At 41.3% G+C, this 19,183-nt stretch overlaps 1 protein-coding gene across 14 annotated transcripts in view; it reads right to left on the minus strand.

Annotated features, from left to right (window-relative positions):
• Adgrl3 (adhesion G protein-coupled receptor L3) overlaps positions 1-19,183 on the minus strand; it is a 482,809-nt gene that overhangs the window by 121,430 nt on the left and 342,196 nt on the right. For all 14 annotated transcript variants that reach the window (XM_045130208.1, XM_045130203.1, XM_045130202.1 and 11 more), the window contains 2 exons: positions 4,352-4,561; positions 719-939 (listed from right to left, as the gene is read on the minus strand). In XM_045130208.1, coding sequence (XP_044986143.1) covers positions 719-939; positions 4,352-4,561 — 431 coding nt within the window. The remainder of the gene's footprint in view (positions 1-718; positions 940-4,351; positions 4,562-19,183) is intronic.

Consider the following 19,183-nt stretch of genomic DNA (forward strand, 5'->3'; position numbering starts at 1 on the left):
ATGTGAAACTTTCTCTCACTCTCCTTGACCCTGAATCCCCAGATTCTCTTTCTAAGTTTCAGTTTACTTCTTCTTCTCTTCTTTTTATTTTTCTTCCTCAGTCTATATCCTGACTATAGGTGTTCATCAGAGATCTCCCTTGTTTTTATCTCTTCTACGGAAACCTGTGCTCAGCCCTCCAGAACACATTTGAAATAAAAGCATTTTCGAAAGAACCTCTTTTTGAGATGACACACATCTCTATAAGCATTTCTGAACAATTTGATGTATATAGAAAAGAAAATGTGTTACCATATACCAAATCCCATATATGGAAAGAAAAAGAAGGGGAGAAGATGAGCTTTCCTTCTCCTTCAGTCTCCTGTTAATACTATAGCCACCCTCCCAGTGACCAGACTGACTTTCAAGAGAAGCGGCAATTTCAGGAAATGCACACTGTTCTCTGATAGCTAACAGCTTTCCCACGACTACTCTACACAGGGCACACACCTCAGTGCTTTGAACATTATGACATTCAGTTTAAAGTACAGTGGCATTTAGTCTCATAAATGTGCTTTCTTTTGCATCATGACAAATGCACAGCCATCCATGTCATTGGCATCCCCTGTCCCCTTAGTGCATGCTTGGCGGAGCAAGGGTTTCCAAAGCTTTCGTTTCAAGCAGAGTTCAAGAGCGGGAGGGAAAGGAAAGAAAGAAGGAAAGCCGACATTCAACTCACACTTTGTCCGTTCCGTAGCTCCTGTAGTCTACCGCAGCCGACACGGCCACGATGAGCGCGGGCGTCCCGTAGCCGACCAGGTAGAAGTACTTGCGGCGGGAGTGCTCGCTCTCAAAGACCTCCACCAGCATGATGTACAGCTGCACGCCCTCCAGGAACATCCAGGTGAAGGCGGCCAGGAAGAAGAAGTGCAGGAGGGCCGCGAACACGGCGCAGGCGATCTGGGAGGAGAGCACAGGGTCATGACGAGCCAGCCAGCCGGAGCGCAGAGCCCCAAGGCAAAGACACCAACGCCTACCCAAATCAGTACCCGGTACTTCCCTTTGAAGACTGTCTTTGAAAACCACTTATACATGCATGCCAGTGCAACGTTCACATAAGGAAACATATAACATTTCAGGAGAAACTGTAACAAGAGAGCATAGATAATTATTACTGAACTCAGTTGAAAGACTTTTAAGCAGTGGAGTATGATCATGTCCTCAGTATTTGGGAGGCAGAGGGCTGTGATTTCTTTCTTTCTTTTTTTTTAATTTTTTTTTTGTTCATTTTTTATTTATTTATTTGAGAGCAACAGACACTGAGAGAAAGACAGATAGAGGGAGAGAGAGAATGGGCGCGCCAGGGCTTCCAGCCTCTGCAAACGAACTCCAGACGCGTGCACCCCCTTGTGCATCTGGCTAACGTGGGACCTGGGGAACCGAGCCTTGAACCGGGGTCCATAGGCTTCATAGGCGAGCGCTTAACTGCTAAGCCATCTCTCCAGCCCAGGGCTGTGATTTCTAAGCCAGCCTGGGCTACAAGAGTGAGACTCAATCTCAAAATTCAAACAATAACAACAACAAAAAGATTTTAAAACAGATTTTGTGAGTTTCTTTCTTTCTTTTTTTTTAATCTCCATCTTTCCTAGGCAAAGTCAGGCTAACATATTGTGATACTTTTTTCATTGTTGGCAATCAAATTTATGGTGTTGTACATGCTAAAAAAAAAAAAGTGCTCTAACCACTGAACTCCACCCCCAGTTTCTTTAGTTATAATAAAAAAGAAACATTAAAACCAAGGGGAATAAACTTTGTTAAAATTGTTATTTATGAATAACAGTCTTTATATTACAGTGTCAATTATTATAGTTGCTAGTATTCCTTTCGTGCCTTATTTTAGGTAGGATGTTGGTTGGTGTTTGAAAGTTCACACGGTGTACTAAATATTAGTATAGATAAGTTTTTTTTTAAAAAAAATGACAACTATCCTTTCATATGTATATTGTTTTCCAATAAGCTACCATCAACTTCACTTGTCTATCCATCGCCCACTCACATGCCAATTCCTGAAATTCTCACATCTTTGTTTCCTTTCTTTTGACAGGAAGCCCTAACTCAGACCAATGGTTTAGAGTGGGAAAGTTCAACTAATGTAGAGACATTATGAGCTTAAGGTGGACTAAGTGATGAGTGTAACACCTAGGAAGTAACAAAGACTCAGTCGGTTCCCCGCCTTAGACAGGTGACAAGGGAGGACATATGAATAAGCCCCGTGTGAGAGATGAGTGGGAAATCAGGTCTCCACCAGGATCTGGGCTCAGAAGTGGTCACCTAGCTGTCAGGGGAGAAAGGACAAGCGCTGCCCAGTGGCACCTCCCTCGTGTTTGCCTTATTAATCACTCTTGTTTGCGTGACTCGTCAGAGACCGCTGGGCTTCTGCTTGCACTGTTTGGTGGTGGAAACGTTTATAGTATCTCATCAAGAAACGAAAATACAAGTCCGATTTTTAAATGAAAGGAAAATCACACAGTATTTGCATTGCAGGTTAAGAAAAGGAAGAGATATATCTTTTTGGAAGAAATCACAATTTCTCATTTGTGCTTTTGAAAGTTGGAACTTTGGCTATTAATTTTTGTTATCACAGGGCTTTACTTTTGGGAAAGGAAACATACACTGTGATTGCTTATTCATATACATGCATTCATGAGGAAAGCTATGAAAACCAATTAAAAAATATATTCACCATAGCTGTATCCTTGACAGTCATTAATCATGAATGCATAATCACAGACTTGAGTCCAACTGCCTTTTTATTATACAGTATGCTGTATATACGAACACTTCCTGGAGAATAGCATTAACTGAATGAACTATTTTGTCCTTAAATCATGTAAAAATTTTCCAAAAAATAAGTTTTTCCTTCCCCCTGCAGTTTTAGCTATGAGAAAAGACTTCAAGGATTTCTGACTGAATGCATACTATACTCACTGGTGGGCATGCTAGACAATCCAGATACTCTGAAAAGATAGCTTGGCAATTTCCAAAACAATGCATGCCTTTACTGTACACCCCAGCAACCCTGGTCTTTGGAATTTACCTAAAGGAGTTCACTGCTTCTACCTCCACAAACACCTACTGGCAGGTGTTTGTGGAAGCTCCACTCACAATTGCCAAAACGTGCCAGAAATGCATACCTTTATTCCCAGCCCTCTGGAGGCAGAGGTAGGAGGATCACTGTGAGTTTGAGGCCAGCCTGAGACCACAGAGTGAGTTCTAGGGTACCCTGGACTACAGTGACACCATTCTTTGAAAAAATAAATAGATAAAATAAAAGTAAATTAAAAATAAAGTAACTTCCAGGACTTTAAAGTCATCTAAAAATGCCCTTCAGTTGGTGAATGGCAGTGTGGTATGTCAGACAATAAAATGTGATTCAGTAATGTAAAGAACCATCAAGTCACAAAATGAAGTGAAGGAAACTTAAATACCTATAACTTGGTAAAATAAGCCAGTCTGAAAAAGCTATATATCACATTATTCAACCTAAATGATACTTAGGCCAAGCTTTAAGAGTCCTTAAAAGAAAAGCCAGTGCACGCGTGTTCATGTGTGTGCATGTGTGTGTGTGTGTCGCAGTGGTCATTATGAATTTGAAGAGAACTAGGGGTTAATGTGACGGAAACAGAATTTTCAAGGTAGAAAAATATTCCTTTGTTACCACAAGAGAAGAAATATCTATACTACTACCCATTTGAACTGTGAATATAATGTGACAATGGCATTTTAATATGACTTCATGAGCTGCACCAATGTGTTGTTCCGGTGGGAAGTACTGCCCGTGGAGGAAGTTAGGCTTATTTACAAGTAGGGGTGACCTGGGTAGTTACTGAACTGTCAGAAAGTCAAGAACTACCTGGATAAATAAAAAACACTAAGTCAGCCTGCAAACAGGCCTGCTATGGCTCCGGAAACACTGTGCAGGAGGGGATGGCAAGATTGTCAGAGCCACAGAGTGGGTGGGAATACCCTGAGACATGGTACAACTGCTGTCCCGTGGGAACTAATTAAGGCCTTCCTGAGCCCACAGTGATCCCATTGAGGAGGGCCCCAAAGGATGGGAACAGGGGAGAAGGAATAAAGAGTATAATCTGTTTTTTTTTAAATATTTTTTAAATAAAGGCAATGTGCACCTTTTCTATAATATTCTCTGCTTCTTTATGACCATGGGACATGAAAATGGCCAACCAGGTAAACTCTGGAAGTGACCATGCATGGGCTGACCATCAAGGCAGCTCTAAGTGTGACCCTCTACAGTCCCAGCAGGGTGGGGGGCTGTGGGAAGCTTTTGCTCAGGTCAGTGTGGGCGGCTTACTGGCTGGTCCGTCCGGTTGATCCCGATCAAGAAGAGCAGCTCAGCCACGAAGAGGCTGATGCAGAGGTTCTTGTGGATGGTGTTCCGGTCACTCCGGAGCCCGCGGAAGAAGCAGAAAGTGAAGATGCAGATGAGGAGACAAGCCAGGGAGAGCAGGATGCCAACCCACGTGACCACATCCAGCAGAAGGTCGTGGACCGCGTCACTGTGCTGGAGACACAAGGAGACACACTGTCATCTGTGAGCCGCTGTAACCTTGCCAGTGCTGGGACTCAGGAAGCATGTTTCTGAAGTGAACCAAAGACCCACCGTGGCCACTGTGAACCCAATAACCCGATCCACACCAGAGGCAGGCTACCCTCTTAGGTGAGAAACAGCTGGAAACTCAGCGGTGTCAATGACACTGGCTGCTGTCTCAGCACATACTATTTCAAAATATAAACAACTCAAACACATCACTCTAATTCTGGCCAAACATTTCAAGAATAACTTTCTTTTTTAGCTTACATTACTAATTTAGACCATTGTTTCATTAGTTCCTGTGAGGAATCCTTTATTCAAACATTTAAGCTGTGCTTAGGAAACTCATGTTTCAAATGACTTTTGATTCACGTACAGATTTTTTTTTTTGTACAGGAAAAATACAACTCCTATGTCCTATAAATCTTTTATTGGTTGAGTTCATAAACATATGCACTTTTATAAAAATACCTAGTTAATTCTGACAAATAGTCATATAAGTTGGAAGATCTTAAAGAATGATGATATTGACTGGATTTATACTCACATTGAATGGCTAAAGAGCAGGAAGTTTGTTTCTAGGAGTGGTTTAAACGGGGCATTTTGGTGGAAAATAGGTATGACTGTACACAATCACAGACGACAGCAGGTAACAGATTTGAGACACAGGAAATGTCCATACCTCCTCTCTACTTCATGAAGGGCCTTTTGAGGCTGTTAAAAATCACTCCATGAGTTTCATATTTACCAGGTTCCTTGGTCTGCCTGCCCTTGTGGGGCTTTGAATGCAAATTTCCCCTCAGCCTCAAAGTTGTGATGAAGGTTTCTACATAGGCTCAGCTAGTGGAGCTTCGGAGAGGTGGAGCCTTGCAGGAGGAGGTGTGTTGCTGGCCTGGGACCTCATGATTGAAGAGTGAAGCCCAAGTGGTCATTGCCAGCTGGCTCACCCCGAGGTTTCTCTTCCTTCTTCCTGTGCAGATGGGACGTCCAGCTGCTGCTCGGCCATGCTTGCCCCACCACTATGAAACTTCCCCGTAAAACTATAAACTGAAATATAAACCCTTTTCTCCTGTAATCGGCTTTTGGTCAGCAACAGGAAAATAACGGCTATAGTCTTTTATTTTACTTCTGTCCTCATTTTAAGATTCAAAACTGTGCCATCATTTGGTAATTTGCTTCTACCTCAAGCAATTTCCTTGTAGCTTTAGTATAAATAGTGACTCAGTATGACAGCGTGCCAAGCACAAAATCAAGGTATGGTTTACCACTGCCATTCTGCCTTTTTGGTCTCTTGAAAAGTCCTAAATATTTAATTTCTATCAGTAGAGAAATGGAGTAAATAAATTAAATGAAATTATTATATTTAATGTTAGAGAGCAGTAGAAATGAATGAAATTTATTTATAGCTACAGATACATCCTTCTCAAGGATCTAATAAATTTTCATCAAAGATGCAGCCATCCAGTAAATCAAGACAGTATATCATTCATGGAAAAATTTAGATGATGTACATCAATGACATTGCTTTTATTGATAAATCTCCAACAATAATTAAAGTACAAACAGGTGCAGGGAGATTTTTGAATATGTTTCAGGTGTGTTTGAAACTGAAACTTTTTTCAGCTACATATATATCATACATTTTTTGTTGTTGTTTTAAGAAGGAAGTAACCATATTCAGTTAGCCATATTAAAAATATATAAGAATCCAAATTTCTACTTTCACTTTATTCTTCAAGTTCATGTAATAAGGACTTGATTTCAATGTGGAGGCTCTCAGAAGTGATCTGTTTGTCACACTCTGAATCATTACATTTGTTCCCTCCTGTCAGACATGGCTGCCCAGTTGTTATTTCATGGAGACCTCCCTAGAACAGTCTGTGAAACAGGTTTTAAATATCCCTGCATAACTCTCGATTGGATTTCTCGGAAAGAGCACAAATCATGAATGAGAACTAAATGCAATTTTGTTTTAAATGCTTGGTTCCCCTGGGGGATTCTACTGAAGCAGTGCTGGGCTGCGTATGGTTTAAATTGCTCCTGTGATTTGGTCGTGGAGAATGGTTAGTGCGGCCTGGTTCCCCGAGCAGAGAGCCATCGACTCCCGTCTTTGACTCAGAGCAAAGACGCTGTGCTGGAGGGTTAAGCATCAGCATTCCGCACGGCAGTCTCCATAGTGGGAAAATGACAGCAGTAATACCTTATCAAATGTATCTGAAAGACCTAAAGCACTAAAGAGAAAAAATAAAATAAAAGAAGAAACTAAACCCCCCACCTTTGTTTGCCTGGCTAGTTGCATTATTCTGAATGTATTTACTTGGTGCCTTCAAAAGCCCCACACAGAGTTATTGAGAGAATACCAGTGTTGCTTCAAAACAAGACTTACAAATGTGCATTAAACTCAAACACAGAACATATGAGCCTAATGATTAGCTTTTGTTAGCTTGGAAAACATCAACATGATACTGGGATACAACATATGTTTGATACAAGTCAATTTAAAAATCATCAATATGATAAAACAGAAAAGGACCATGGACACTTAATTGTAAGAGGTGAAAGTTTAAATGCCTTCTTAGAAGAGTCTTCCATAAGAACTTCAGGAGGCTTAAAGAAAAACTAATCTCCATTCAAGAGAATGGCTAATCAAATAAAACTAGGTATAGCTGTCAAAATGTGAAAATGGAATCAGCATTCCACTCTTCACAAGTTCCATTTGAACACTATATAATTCACATATCTGTAACAACACTTGCATACCATTATATATTTGAAAACAAGAAATATATATATATATATATATACACATATATATATATAAAACCTTATAATATGTGCATGACACAAAAATGCTTTATAAACATTTCATTATTTTAACTTTATTTCCTATGTGTTACCTTTAGTTAATTAATTAATTACACATTTATTTGCAAGCACAGAGAGACAGACAGCAACAGACAGACAGAATGGGTGTGCCAGGGTCTCCTGGCACTGAAAATGTTCTTTGAGCATATGCCTTTATGTGGGCACTGGGACCCGGGTTGTTAGGTTTTGCAGACAAGTGCCTTAACTGTTGAGACATCTCTCCAGTCCCGTGTTTATTTATTTATAACTCTTATTCAGAACATTAATATGTGGAGATACTGTAAATTGGTCATCTTTCCATTTCCACTCTCTCCATCAACCCCATTTCTGAAAGTCCTTCTCAGTCTGAGTATCAGCAATCACTGTGGGGTCATGTATACACCAGCTGGTTTCTGGTTCCCTTTTGGGGGCACGATGTCTCAGAGGATGGCCTCCTGTTCTGTGTTTCTTACATTCTTCCTGTCCTGCCCAACTTCCTAAATATTCCCTAAGCCTAAGAGGGTGTATTCTAAGTCGGTTTTAGTGTGGAGTTGAAGGTTTCTGCTTTTATTTGGAACGTTATTTCCCTCTCTTCTTAGACCAAAGGCCTGGAAGCACCAGCTGTATTCAGTCTCCACTTGACTATTTAAGAGGGGGGCACTCCACTTCCAACACACATATTCCCAGCTACGTCCTCTGCCCAGTCCTCAAACTTCCTCATGCCCACCACCCACGTCCCCTTCCTTTAACTAAATAGGAACTCCATTTTTCTTTGAAATGTTCTGATATCAAATTTACAAGTTAACAGTTATCCTGCTTCTTCTATTTCTTACACAAAGCACAGCTAATCCACCAGGGGATTAATCCATCAGCAGATTTCTACCTTCTGAATCTGCCAGTTTACCATCACCTCAGCTGTGCTAACTTGACTGCGGATATCCAACTAATATCTTCCTAATTGTTCTTCATCCTTTGACCCTAATCCCCTTTCTGGGCTGCAGACAAGAGAGGTTAAAATGAGGTATAGCAACCAGGGAGGGGTGGAAACACGTGTCATCTCAGTAATGAAGATGTGGAGGCAGAAAGAACACAAACTCAAGTCCAACTGACCACATAGCAAAAACACGTGTGTGTGTGTGTGTGTGTGTGTGTGTGTGAGAGAGAGAGAGAGAGAGAGAGAGAGAGAGAGAGAGAGAGAGAGAGAGAGACATCAAAGCCCACAGTGGGTTTTATTTAAAGGACCATAAAAAACAAATCCATATAAAGTTCTACATAATGTTACAAAAAACAAAAAACTGGCCCCGATGACTTCCTCCTTTCCTCATTACAGTCATTCCATCTCTGCTGACCTGCTCCGTTACGTGAATTATCAGGGGCACTCTAGTCCCAATACCTTGGATTCTGATACTTCTGTGGTCCGAGTTCTTTTCCAAAAGAAATCTGAATGACTCTGCTGTTCTCCACGCTACTTATACATTCAATTGTACCCATCTCAGAGAGCTTTTCCCAATTACTCTATCTGAATTTACAATACCTTTCCTCCTTTCTTTTCCCTGATATACATAGTTGGTAGTACCTATGGACACAATATTATTTGTATCTTTTCTTATTTTCTGTGACCTCACTAGAAATTAAGCACCAAAACAATCAGCCAATTGATGATTGCAGTACACCAACTCACAAAAAATGGATACTAGATTTACCATTAATGTGTTCATTGGATAAATTCATATTTCTTTATTTATATATTTAGTGTTTTTAGATAGCCGAATTATGAACTCAATATCCTTTTGGGGTGCCATGATTATAGATGTGCACCACCATATCCCACTAAAATCTCTCTTCAAATTAGATTTTCTTCTACAATGGCTTGGGATTCTGAATCATCTGTTTTATCAAAATCCCCATTTCACAGTCCTTAAGACTATTTGTTTCTCAAAATACCCCTTGAAAAGTTTGGTGTATTGTCCCAGCTACTTACGAGGCTGATCAAGAGGACTAATTGACTTCAGAAATTTGAGGCCATCCTGGGGAATATAGTGAGAGCCTATCTCAATATAATGAAATAAAACTTTGAGGGCTAGAAAAATGGCTTAGAAGTTCAGGTGCGTGCCTGCTTACCCAGGTATGATTCCCCAGGACCCATATAAGCCAGATACACAAGGTGGCACATGCATCTGGAGTTTATTTGCAATGACTAAAGGCCCTGGAATGCCCATTCTCTCTCTGCCTCTTTATCTCTCTCTCAAATAAATAAATGAATATAAATATAATTACAAGCAAACTTTAAGCAAAAGTTAAAGAAGCTGGGCATAGTAATGCACACCTGTTATCCCAGACCAAAGGTAGGACAATTCTCATGAGGCTAGCCTGGGCTGCATAGCAAGATCCTGTCTCAAGCAAGCAAACAGACATACAAGCAAAACTGAACATTACACCTAGAGTCTTACAAGTTTGCTACATTAAAATATCTAAAGTTATCCAGAAATGTTAAACTCCCAGACAGTATAAACATGTAGGAAAAAATGTCAAAGAACTGTAGCATCTCTCACGGAGTATGCAGATTTCACTTAAATTTGTCACTAAACTGAGCCATGAAAAAAAAAAAAACTAAGGATGTTCTCTGACTAATAATAGATGTATATCTGATAAGCCCATCTTCTGTTGAAAATACAGCTAAGTCAAAACACATGCAATCCATGTACCAAATATCACAGGGTATCTGTACAGTATGGCGTGGGCCATCTGGCACTTCGGGTAATGATTCAGCTGACCGGGTCCTGTGGCTTATACCCCTGACCAGGACCATGGTGATGTGTTATTCCACCTAGTACCAGCCCTGGGGGGGAACAACGTTCCAAGTGCAGCTCCATTTCCACTGCATCCTTATTGCTTTCGCGTCTCCTTAAAGGGGACAGAGTGTAAGAAGCACCGCTGCAAGATCAGGACCTCTGAGAGCGTCACAGGCACCGGGCAGATGCAAGTGAAGTGTGCCAGCCTGGGGGTTGCTGCGATGCATAATGAATGTTCACATACGTGCACACATATACATGGAGTTAGAAAGCCAGGCTTGCCTTGACAGTAGAACACATTGTGAGTGTTTTGCTGTGTAACAGCACAAGCTATTTAAATAATTAAAGTTTCTATGAATGATAATGGATTATAATAATAGTAAACATAACAATAATAAATATTGTTATTTCAGCTGCAGACACCAAACATCATTCTAGCTAATGAATTATCTCATTTCACTTCATAATATTTCTAATTTCTTTTCTATTATTAATGCTATTTGCCCTAGCAGTATATAAACACCAAGTAACGTTTATTGTGCAACATATTTCAACTTTAAAACCTGAATTCTATTTTTGTCCCTATTTATGACTTTTAAATAATAAACAGGATATAATTTAATACATATATTCTCCTTTATGACATAAAAATCCAAGAAACAAACAGAAGTTTACATTTAAAACTTATTTTCAGGAACATAAATCGATATAATTTATTGCAAAGAACACTTACAAAACTTTAAAAAGAAGAAATAAACTAACAAAGTACTTCATAGACACTATCTTCCTAGGAAAGTATGGGGAGATGAGAAAGAAAATATCAGAGGAGAGTGATAGAATTATCCATCAAGAAGTAGTTCTAGAAAATTCAATGATTCTCTCCTGTAAAATAGTCTGTAAGGCCTAAGTTTCTGATTTTCTTTCATGTTGACCTCATACAACCTGCTACCTCCTGTTGCCATGGGCAGCTCAAGAACTGCTCCAACCTCATACTATGGTAAACGAGGGGGTGGGAAACATGGTAACAGCAATCTATCTTATGAAAGATTCTCTGACTGTAAAACTGAAATATGTCCACACACATGGGCGTTCTTGGAAAGCAAGTCCCAGTTCATGAAACATGGAAGCAAGTCTGCCTTCATGACTATAAAATTAAATCTGGACAACAGTAGCATTTTTGTGGATATCTTGAAATTACTAACTTTATGATTCAAAAAGCAAGTTGAGAATGAGATGGATTTTAAAATACCTTTCACTACAACTGCCTAAGTACTACTAAATGAGTATTAAAGTGCATGAATTAACTTTGATCCCTATATTTTTCCTTCTTGAAAAAATAACTTGAAAGCCTGGCATAATGGTGCACGCCTTTAATCCCAATAGTTGGGAGGCAGATGTAGGAGGATCTCTGTGAGTTCGAGGCCACCCAGAGGCTACCTAGTGGTGAATTCCACATCAGCCTGGGCTAGAGTGAGACCCTACCTTGAAAAACAAAACAATAAATAACTTTTTAGAGAGCTGAGTTTTCTTCTTTTTTAATTTTAAATTCTTTTTTTTTAATTTTTTTTTTAATTTATTTGAGAGCGACAGACACAGGGAGAAAGACAGATAGAGGGAGAGAGAGAGAATGGGCGCTCCAGGGCTTCCAGCCTCTGCAAACGAACTCCAGACGCGTGCGCCCCCTTGTGCATCTGGCTAACGTGGGACCTGGGGAACCGAGCCTCAAACCGGGGTCCTTAGGCTTCACAGGCAAGCACTTAACCACTAAGCCATCTCTCCAGCCCTAATTTTAAATTCTTTAATTTATTTATTTATTGGAGAGAGAGGAGCAGAGAAAGAGAGAGAGAGAGGGGGAGAGAATGGACATGCTAGGGCCTCAAACCACTGCACGTACCACCTTGTGCATCTGACTTACATGGGTGAACCTAGGTCCTTTGGCTTTACAGGCAAGCACTTGAACTGCTAAGCCATCTCTCGAGCCCTGATAGTTGAGTTTCCTAGATCATCCTATACTTACTTTGAATTACATAAGAGTAATTATTAATGTACTTTATTTTCACCATGCGAATGCAACCCAATTATTTTTGAATTGCTTTTGTACTGAGATACCTATAATATTTCTAATATGATTTTATGCAATCATGCAGATATTTATTTTATGATGTCATGGGTGGTGGTTTTGTGCCAAGGGCCTGAACTGGAGAAGGACATACGTGACTCCATGTTGTGAACTTACACAAGGAAGCCCAGCTTAGCTGGTGCCTCAGGATACGTTCTCACCTGCCCTTGAACTTCGTGCTTGGCTTGCTTTAACACAACAGGCCACAGCAGCCAAGATGTCTGTCTCACTATTGCCAAATGCAGTCTTTAGCTTTTGCATTAACTGATGCTTGCTTGCAGTTGCAGGAGAGGAAAATGCAGGGGAGGGAGGTTCTGGAAAAGTTTCTATTTTTTCTAAAATCAACTGAAATTAACTCTTGGTTTTGTAAGATTATGATTAGTGAGCTTCTGAGCTGTTAAACTAAGCTGTGCCATAAAAGGAGCCCTGATGTACAGCCTGGTAGTGCATTCAAGCTCCCGAGTCCCAGATGTTGTTGACGGGTGGTAATAAAAATTCCTTCCTTAGTACTTGGTGTCCATGTGGTCTTCTCTGGGGGTCTCCTCCATAACAGTTTGATTCAGGCGTCCCCCATAAACTTAAGAGCTCTGAATGCTGGATTCCAAGCTGACAGAGATTTGGGAATTAACACCTCCTGGAGGCAGTGTTGTTGGGAGCGGACTCATGGGCGTTATAGCCAGTTTTCCCCACAAGCTGTTTTTGTTCAGGCAATTGCTGCCAGCAATGAGAATTTGACAATATTGAGAATATAACAATTTGAGAATATAACAAAATAGTTGGTACCAGAAGAGTGGGATTGCTGCTAGACACCCCACGGTGTAGCTTTGGCCTTATGGAGCTGATTTTCAAGAGGAATTTGGAAGGAATTGAAACCTTGGCCTAAGAGATGCCTTGCAGTAAATACAGCTTGATGGACTATTCTGGTCAGAGTTGAAAGACCTGAATGCAGTAAGAACTATGAACTATGAGGTTTGGCTTATGAGGTGAGAAAGAGCTTTGCCTGCACTAGGATAGAAGTAGTTTATGTGAGAGGCTTGCTGTTATGCCTGTGTCCTGAGAACTTGCACAGGTTGCTTTGCATTGAGATGGACTGGTGTGAACAGAGAGAAATGACACACAAAAAATGAAATCTTTCAGTGAAACTGCTGCCCATTCAGCTGAAATTGAGAGATTACAGTATTGAGATTGGGCCAGCTGCCCTGCATTAAAATGACAGAATCAATACAGACTCTTTTTGAAGGAGTCTGAATGCTGAAGGAGTGTCCTGTCCTTCAAAGTCTGCTTTATTCCCCCCTGGATTAACAAATTGGCACCCTACTTGGTACTGTGGAGTTTAAGAAATGCAGGAAAGAGAGGGTCATTGAGTTTGCAACATGGTCTTGTGTTTTGAAAATGGCCATGGGCAGTGTGAAGCAGGTTTGGTGGGTGCCTGCATGGAGACCCTATAGAGCATTTAGGATGGACCATGGGTTGCAGTGGGGAACCAGTGGAGAAACCAGGACCACAAGACGGCTGCTAAGGAGAGTCGCCAGCCCTGATGAAGTTTTCCAGGACTATGAGTAGCCTAGCTGGAGGGGCAGAAGTGAAACTCCAGAGACTTGGTGCTGGCTAGTGTTGATCTTGAGTGGTGTCCGGCCCCCCCAGGCCCTCATGCTTAAGCAGCACGTGCTCTTAACTGCTGAGCCATCTCCCTAGGCCATATATGAGGTTTCCTTGATGTGAGTTTAAAAAACAAATCACTATATTTAGTAAAGCACAGCTACAATAGCCATAAAGAAGGAGAAAGAGAAAAAACTAGTGAAAAAAAATCAGAATTAAGTAGAGTAACTGACAGTCAATGACTCAGCTGTAAATGAGGGGGAAAAATACTAGTACGTGGAGTATGGCTAAAGGAATGAAAATAAAATAGTGGATCTTTCATCCTTAGCATGCCTTTCTTTCTTTCTTTATTTAAAAGCGATGGACAAAGAGAAAGAGACAGAGAGAGAGAATGGGCGCGCCAGGGCCTCCAGCCACTGCAAACGAAGTCCAGATGGGTGTGCCCCTTGTGCATCTGGCTAATGTGGGTCCTGGAGAATCGAGCCTCAAACCAGGGGCCTTAGGCGTCACAGGCAAGCGCTTAACTGCTGAGTCATCTATCCAGCCCATCCTTAGCATTTCTGATATACATAAAATGACTAATGATAAGAGGTAACAGCGGTTCAAAATGTCAGATTTTTCCTGGCAGAGCTCATTTCCTTATTAGGTACTCATGTTTATGCTTTAAAATGTTGCTGAAGTACCATACAGCTGTCCACTGCGCAGATGGAGAAACGGGAGCACCATGCTGTGAGCTCTTGCCCCTCAATCGTCCTCCAGCAGCTGCAGAGACATGACCACAGCAGGTGACCTGCTGCCACCCTGGTGGTATGACTCTCAGACACATGACCAGCCTCAGACGAGACATGTGAGGAGCAGCAGAGTGAGATGCATGAAATTCTGTGGCAGCACGGAAAACGGATGCGAGCCAGTTTCCCGTGCTGGATGGCCAGTGATTCTTTCCCCGTCCTCTTCAGTGGCTCGCGCAGGGTTTCCCTTGTCAGTTGGAGGAGGAGACCCTGACTCGTGCTCTCAGTCCCTCAGCAGAGCCAAGCCTTGCTGAGTCTCCCCAGTGAGGTGAGGCCACATGCCGGCTAAGCACGCGTGGGTCCCCAGCTTCTCTGAGCTCCCGTGTCAGTTCCCTGTCTTGTTCCGCATCAAGATTGTGCTCCGTTAGTGTCACGTGGTGAGTATTTTGAGTGATTCTTGATAATTCAATTATGAAAATGAGATGGCATAGCACCAAAGCTCACCTGACAGAACTGCACAAGAAGCCTAAGCAGGGGCTGGAGAGATGGCTTAGCAGTGAAGCGCTTGCCTGTGAAGCCTAAGGACCCCGGTTCGAGGCTCGATTCCCCAGGACCCATGTTAGCCAGATGCACAAGGGGGCACACGTGTCTGGAGTTCGTTTGCAGTGGCTGGAGGCCCTGGTGCGCCCATTCTCTCTCTCTTTCTCTGCCTCTTTCTCTCTCTCTCTGTTGCTCTCAAATAAATGAATAAGAATAATAAAAAAAATTAAAAAAAATAAGTTTAAGTAATTCTGCTACTTTGAGGTAGTACAAAAGAGCATAAGAACCAGGTAAAGGAGAAACCCAAACATGTGTACTCTGCAAAAATGTAAAGTGAACTTGGGTGGGTAGACTGCTCACTTGTTGGAGCACTTGTTTGCAAAGCCTGTCACCCAGGGGTTCAATTCCTAAACCACACACATGAGCCAGATCCAAACAATGGTGCAAATGTCTTGTGCTCCTTTGCAACAGATCTTGGGGCAACACACACACACACACACACACACACACACACACAAATAAATAAATTTAAAAAAAAAAAAACATTTAACTAGGCATAAGACAGAGGGCTATATTATGTCAATGGCTCTACTGACATTGAATGCCTCAGATCTTATAAGCAACATCCAAGTATTTGTAGACCAATTTTAAAAATTTTTTAAAAATCACATCAGAAAGCTGTCCTCACATAAGACATTAACTCTGTGGAAAATAGGGGCCCTTGAATGAGCTGGGCTTGCCACAAGAGTCTTTACTCTTTGACGTGTCGGTCCCTTGAGTCTTTCCATACATCTGGGACAGTTTATCTCCTGGTGCAGAGGGTGCAGCTTGGAGTGGGGCGACAGCGGATGAGATGGCTCGGTCAGTAAAGGGCTTGGTGACTTTGAATGCCAGCATCTAAGCCTGTGATCACAGTGCTGGGGGTGTGGGGCATTCCTGGGCCTGGCTATTTAGCTTGCCTAGCCCAGTCAGTTAGCTCTGCGTTCAGCAGGTAATCTGGTTACAAAAGAAGTGGGAAAGTAATAGTCAGAGACACCTAATGGCAGCCTCAGAGTTCCACATGCCTGTATATATGCACGTGCACCCAAACACATGTCCAAACATTCCAAAATGCCAGAAATTTACCACACAGGCACACACACACACAAATCAGAGGGGAGGAAGTGTGCCTGTTCTCCACAGTGTTAGGGTGATTTCTTTTCAGACTTATTAATGATCACATTTTTATTGTATATTGGGTAGTGTTAAATCATGTTGATTTCTATAAAAAACATGTAAGATATGAGAGATGTAATAACTTCTATAAATTTATTTTACTGTCTATCTGGTTAGGTGGCCATTGCATAAAGTATGTTTTAGACAACTCCATTCAGTCATTGTCTTTTTTTTTTCTTTTTACAAAATGGCTCTTACAGACTGAATGTTCTATAGAAGTTCACATAGTAATGATACAATGCAAAGTGACTTGCTCACCTGTGATGGTGAGGGTCCATAGTAAAAGCTTGGAGGCACTTTTCAGTTCCCTCCAAATGTGCGGGAACACTGAATGGGACTCTGCCAGTTTGGAGATGGATGGAGAGGGGCTCCTGAGATGCCTGTCTGCAAGAAGGTGACCACTGAAACTAGTCTTCCAAAGATGTTGAAAATACCAGCTATTTGTACATTTGTATTCTCAAAGTGTGGGACAGATCTCTCTCTCTCTCTCTCTCTCTCTCTCTCTCTCTCTCTCTCTCTCTCTCTCTCTCTCTCATTTCCAAATACCCAGCAATTGAGAATTAAGAAAAATTTTACAATAAAACAGAAATGCACATGATGATTCTCCCAAATTTCTGGATGATTTCTAAAGAAGCTACATGGAAATGGAAAATGAAGGAATGACTCCTCCCAACTGTTCTAAAGTTCTGAAGCAGAAACAGTTTAAGAGATAAAAAATCATCTTTTGAAATTTAGGCTTTTTCCTGGAAATGTTGGCATTAAAAGAGCAGTCAAGTTAAGTGCAGATTTCTCACTCCTTTACTAAAATGGTCACTTGCTAGACACGCAGCCTCAATGGCAGAAGGTAAAATTAAAGAGACTTGCTCTTCCTGGTAGTGCGTTCACACTTGTTAGTATTCTGGTTGCTGAGCAGTGCATATAAACCACGGATGCTGTGGACGTGGTCAGACCTGCGGTGGGCTCACAGACGAAAGCGTGTCATACAAAACGGGCAGCAGCTCTACCAAGTCCAGCCGTAAAAGGAAAGCGCATGGGCAGTTTTGGAGAGGTAGGCATGATTCTCAAAAGCTGCTGTGTAGAGCCATCAAGGAAAACCAGAAGGACCCCATGCTTTTCAAATATTTTAATGGAACCATTATGTAGCTTTATGTTGTCACCTTGGAGGGACTTAAGGCTTCAACATAATGTGCCTACATGAGAGCACAAGTGAATTTTACAGTTCTTTCTTCCTGATTTATCTATTTACTAGAGGCGGGGACAGGATGGGCAGACTGGGGTCTCCAGTCTCTGCACACTGCAAAAAGGCTCCAGAAGCCTGTGCCACCATGTGCATCTAGCTTATGTGGGTCCTGGGGAATCAAACATGGATCCATTGGCTTTGAAGTCACGTGCCTTAACCACTAAGCCATCTCTCCAGCCGGAATTTGACTTTTGACTGCATTCAATCTTACCTTCGTAAAACATTAGAGAAGGGAGCCAGGTATGGTAGTGCGCACCTTTAATCCCAGCACTCTGGAGGCAGAGGTGGGAGGATTGTTATGAGTTCGAGGCTACCCTGAGACTCCATAGTGAATTCCAGGTCAGCCTGGGCTGGAGTGAGACCCTACCTCAAAAAATAAATAAATAAATAAATAAAATAAAAAGAAAAGAAAGAAAGAAACAATTAGAAAAGGGTGCTGGAGAGATGGCTTAGCCATTAAGGCATTTGCCTGCAAAGCCAACAGACCCAAGTTCAACTCCCCAGAACTCAAGTAAGCCAGATGTACAAGGGAGGGCATGCACCTGGAGTTCATTTGCAGTGGCTTGAGGCCCTGAGTGCCATTCTCTATCTGCCTCTTTCTCTCTCTCCCTCCCTCAAATGCATAAATAAAAATAAAATAAAATAAATTTTTAAAAAACTAAGAGAATGGAAAAGACAAAAAAAATGTGTTATAGTTATTTCATGAATTACAGGCTATAGCTACATTTTTATTATTTACTTAACTTTTTAAAAACATCTTTAACATTTAAAAAATATCCAATAATAATTATCACCAAAACACGTAAATATCTAATAAGAGAAGAGCAATTAAAAGAAATTACAGGTTACGACAGAAACAAATATTTTTGAATATTATTATTTTTCCACATTATTGCCCTTACTACTAATGGGCATACTACTGATGGCTACTATTCCATGGTAATAACATGCAAGTGTACAGTTACTTAACATATATTTTTGGTTTGTCAGTACTGTTTCCAGTGGGCTCTATCAAAACGTGGTCATTCTAAAATGTAACCAATACTTAGTACTCTTAGCAACTTTACTAAATCTAAAAGGAAGACACAAATACTTTCTTATAAAAACCTTTTATGACCAACTTTACAGAAATCTCTTAGAAGTGGGAAGAGCCTGGATTTCATGTGTAAAAATGTTGTAGCTTCCTTAAGTTTTGTTATGACCATGTTTACTGGGAATATTTTAGCAAATTTCCCGATTCACAGATAAAAATGCATAACTTGCATAACTTCTGTGTTTGAAGAGAATTCCCCTACACACACACACACACACTTCAACAAAGAAAAGAAAACTAGTGCCAGGATTATTTTCTGGGCCTCTTCCCCTGTAGGTAAGAGCTCTACCGACAACTACATAGAAACCCCCAAGTTCACCCCTTTTGAAAGCGCCTCATAAGCCAGGCTGGCGGCGCAGGCCTGTAGTCCCAGCTTCTCAGCTAACAGGGGAGAATCACAAGTCCGAGATGCACGGGGCAGC

This window comes from Jaculus jaculus, chromosome 11 (genome assembly GCF_020740685.1).
Source record: "Jaculus jaculus isolate mJacJac1 chromosome 11, mJacJac1.mat.Y.cur, whole genome shotgun sequence".
NCBI classification, from domain to species: Eukaryota; Metazoa; Chordata; class Mammalia; order Rodentia; family Dipodidae; genus Jaculus; species Jaculus jaculus.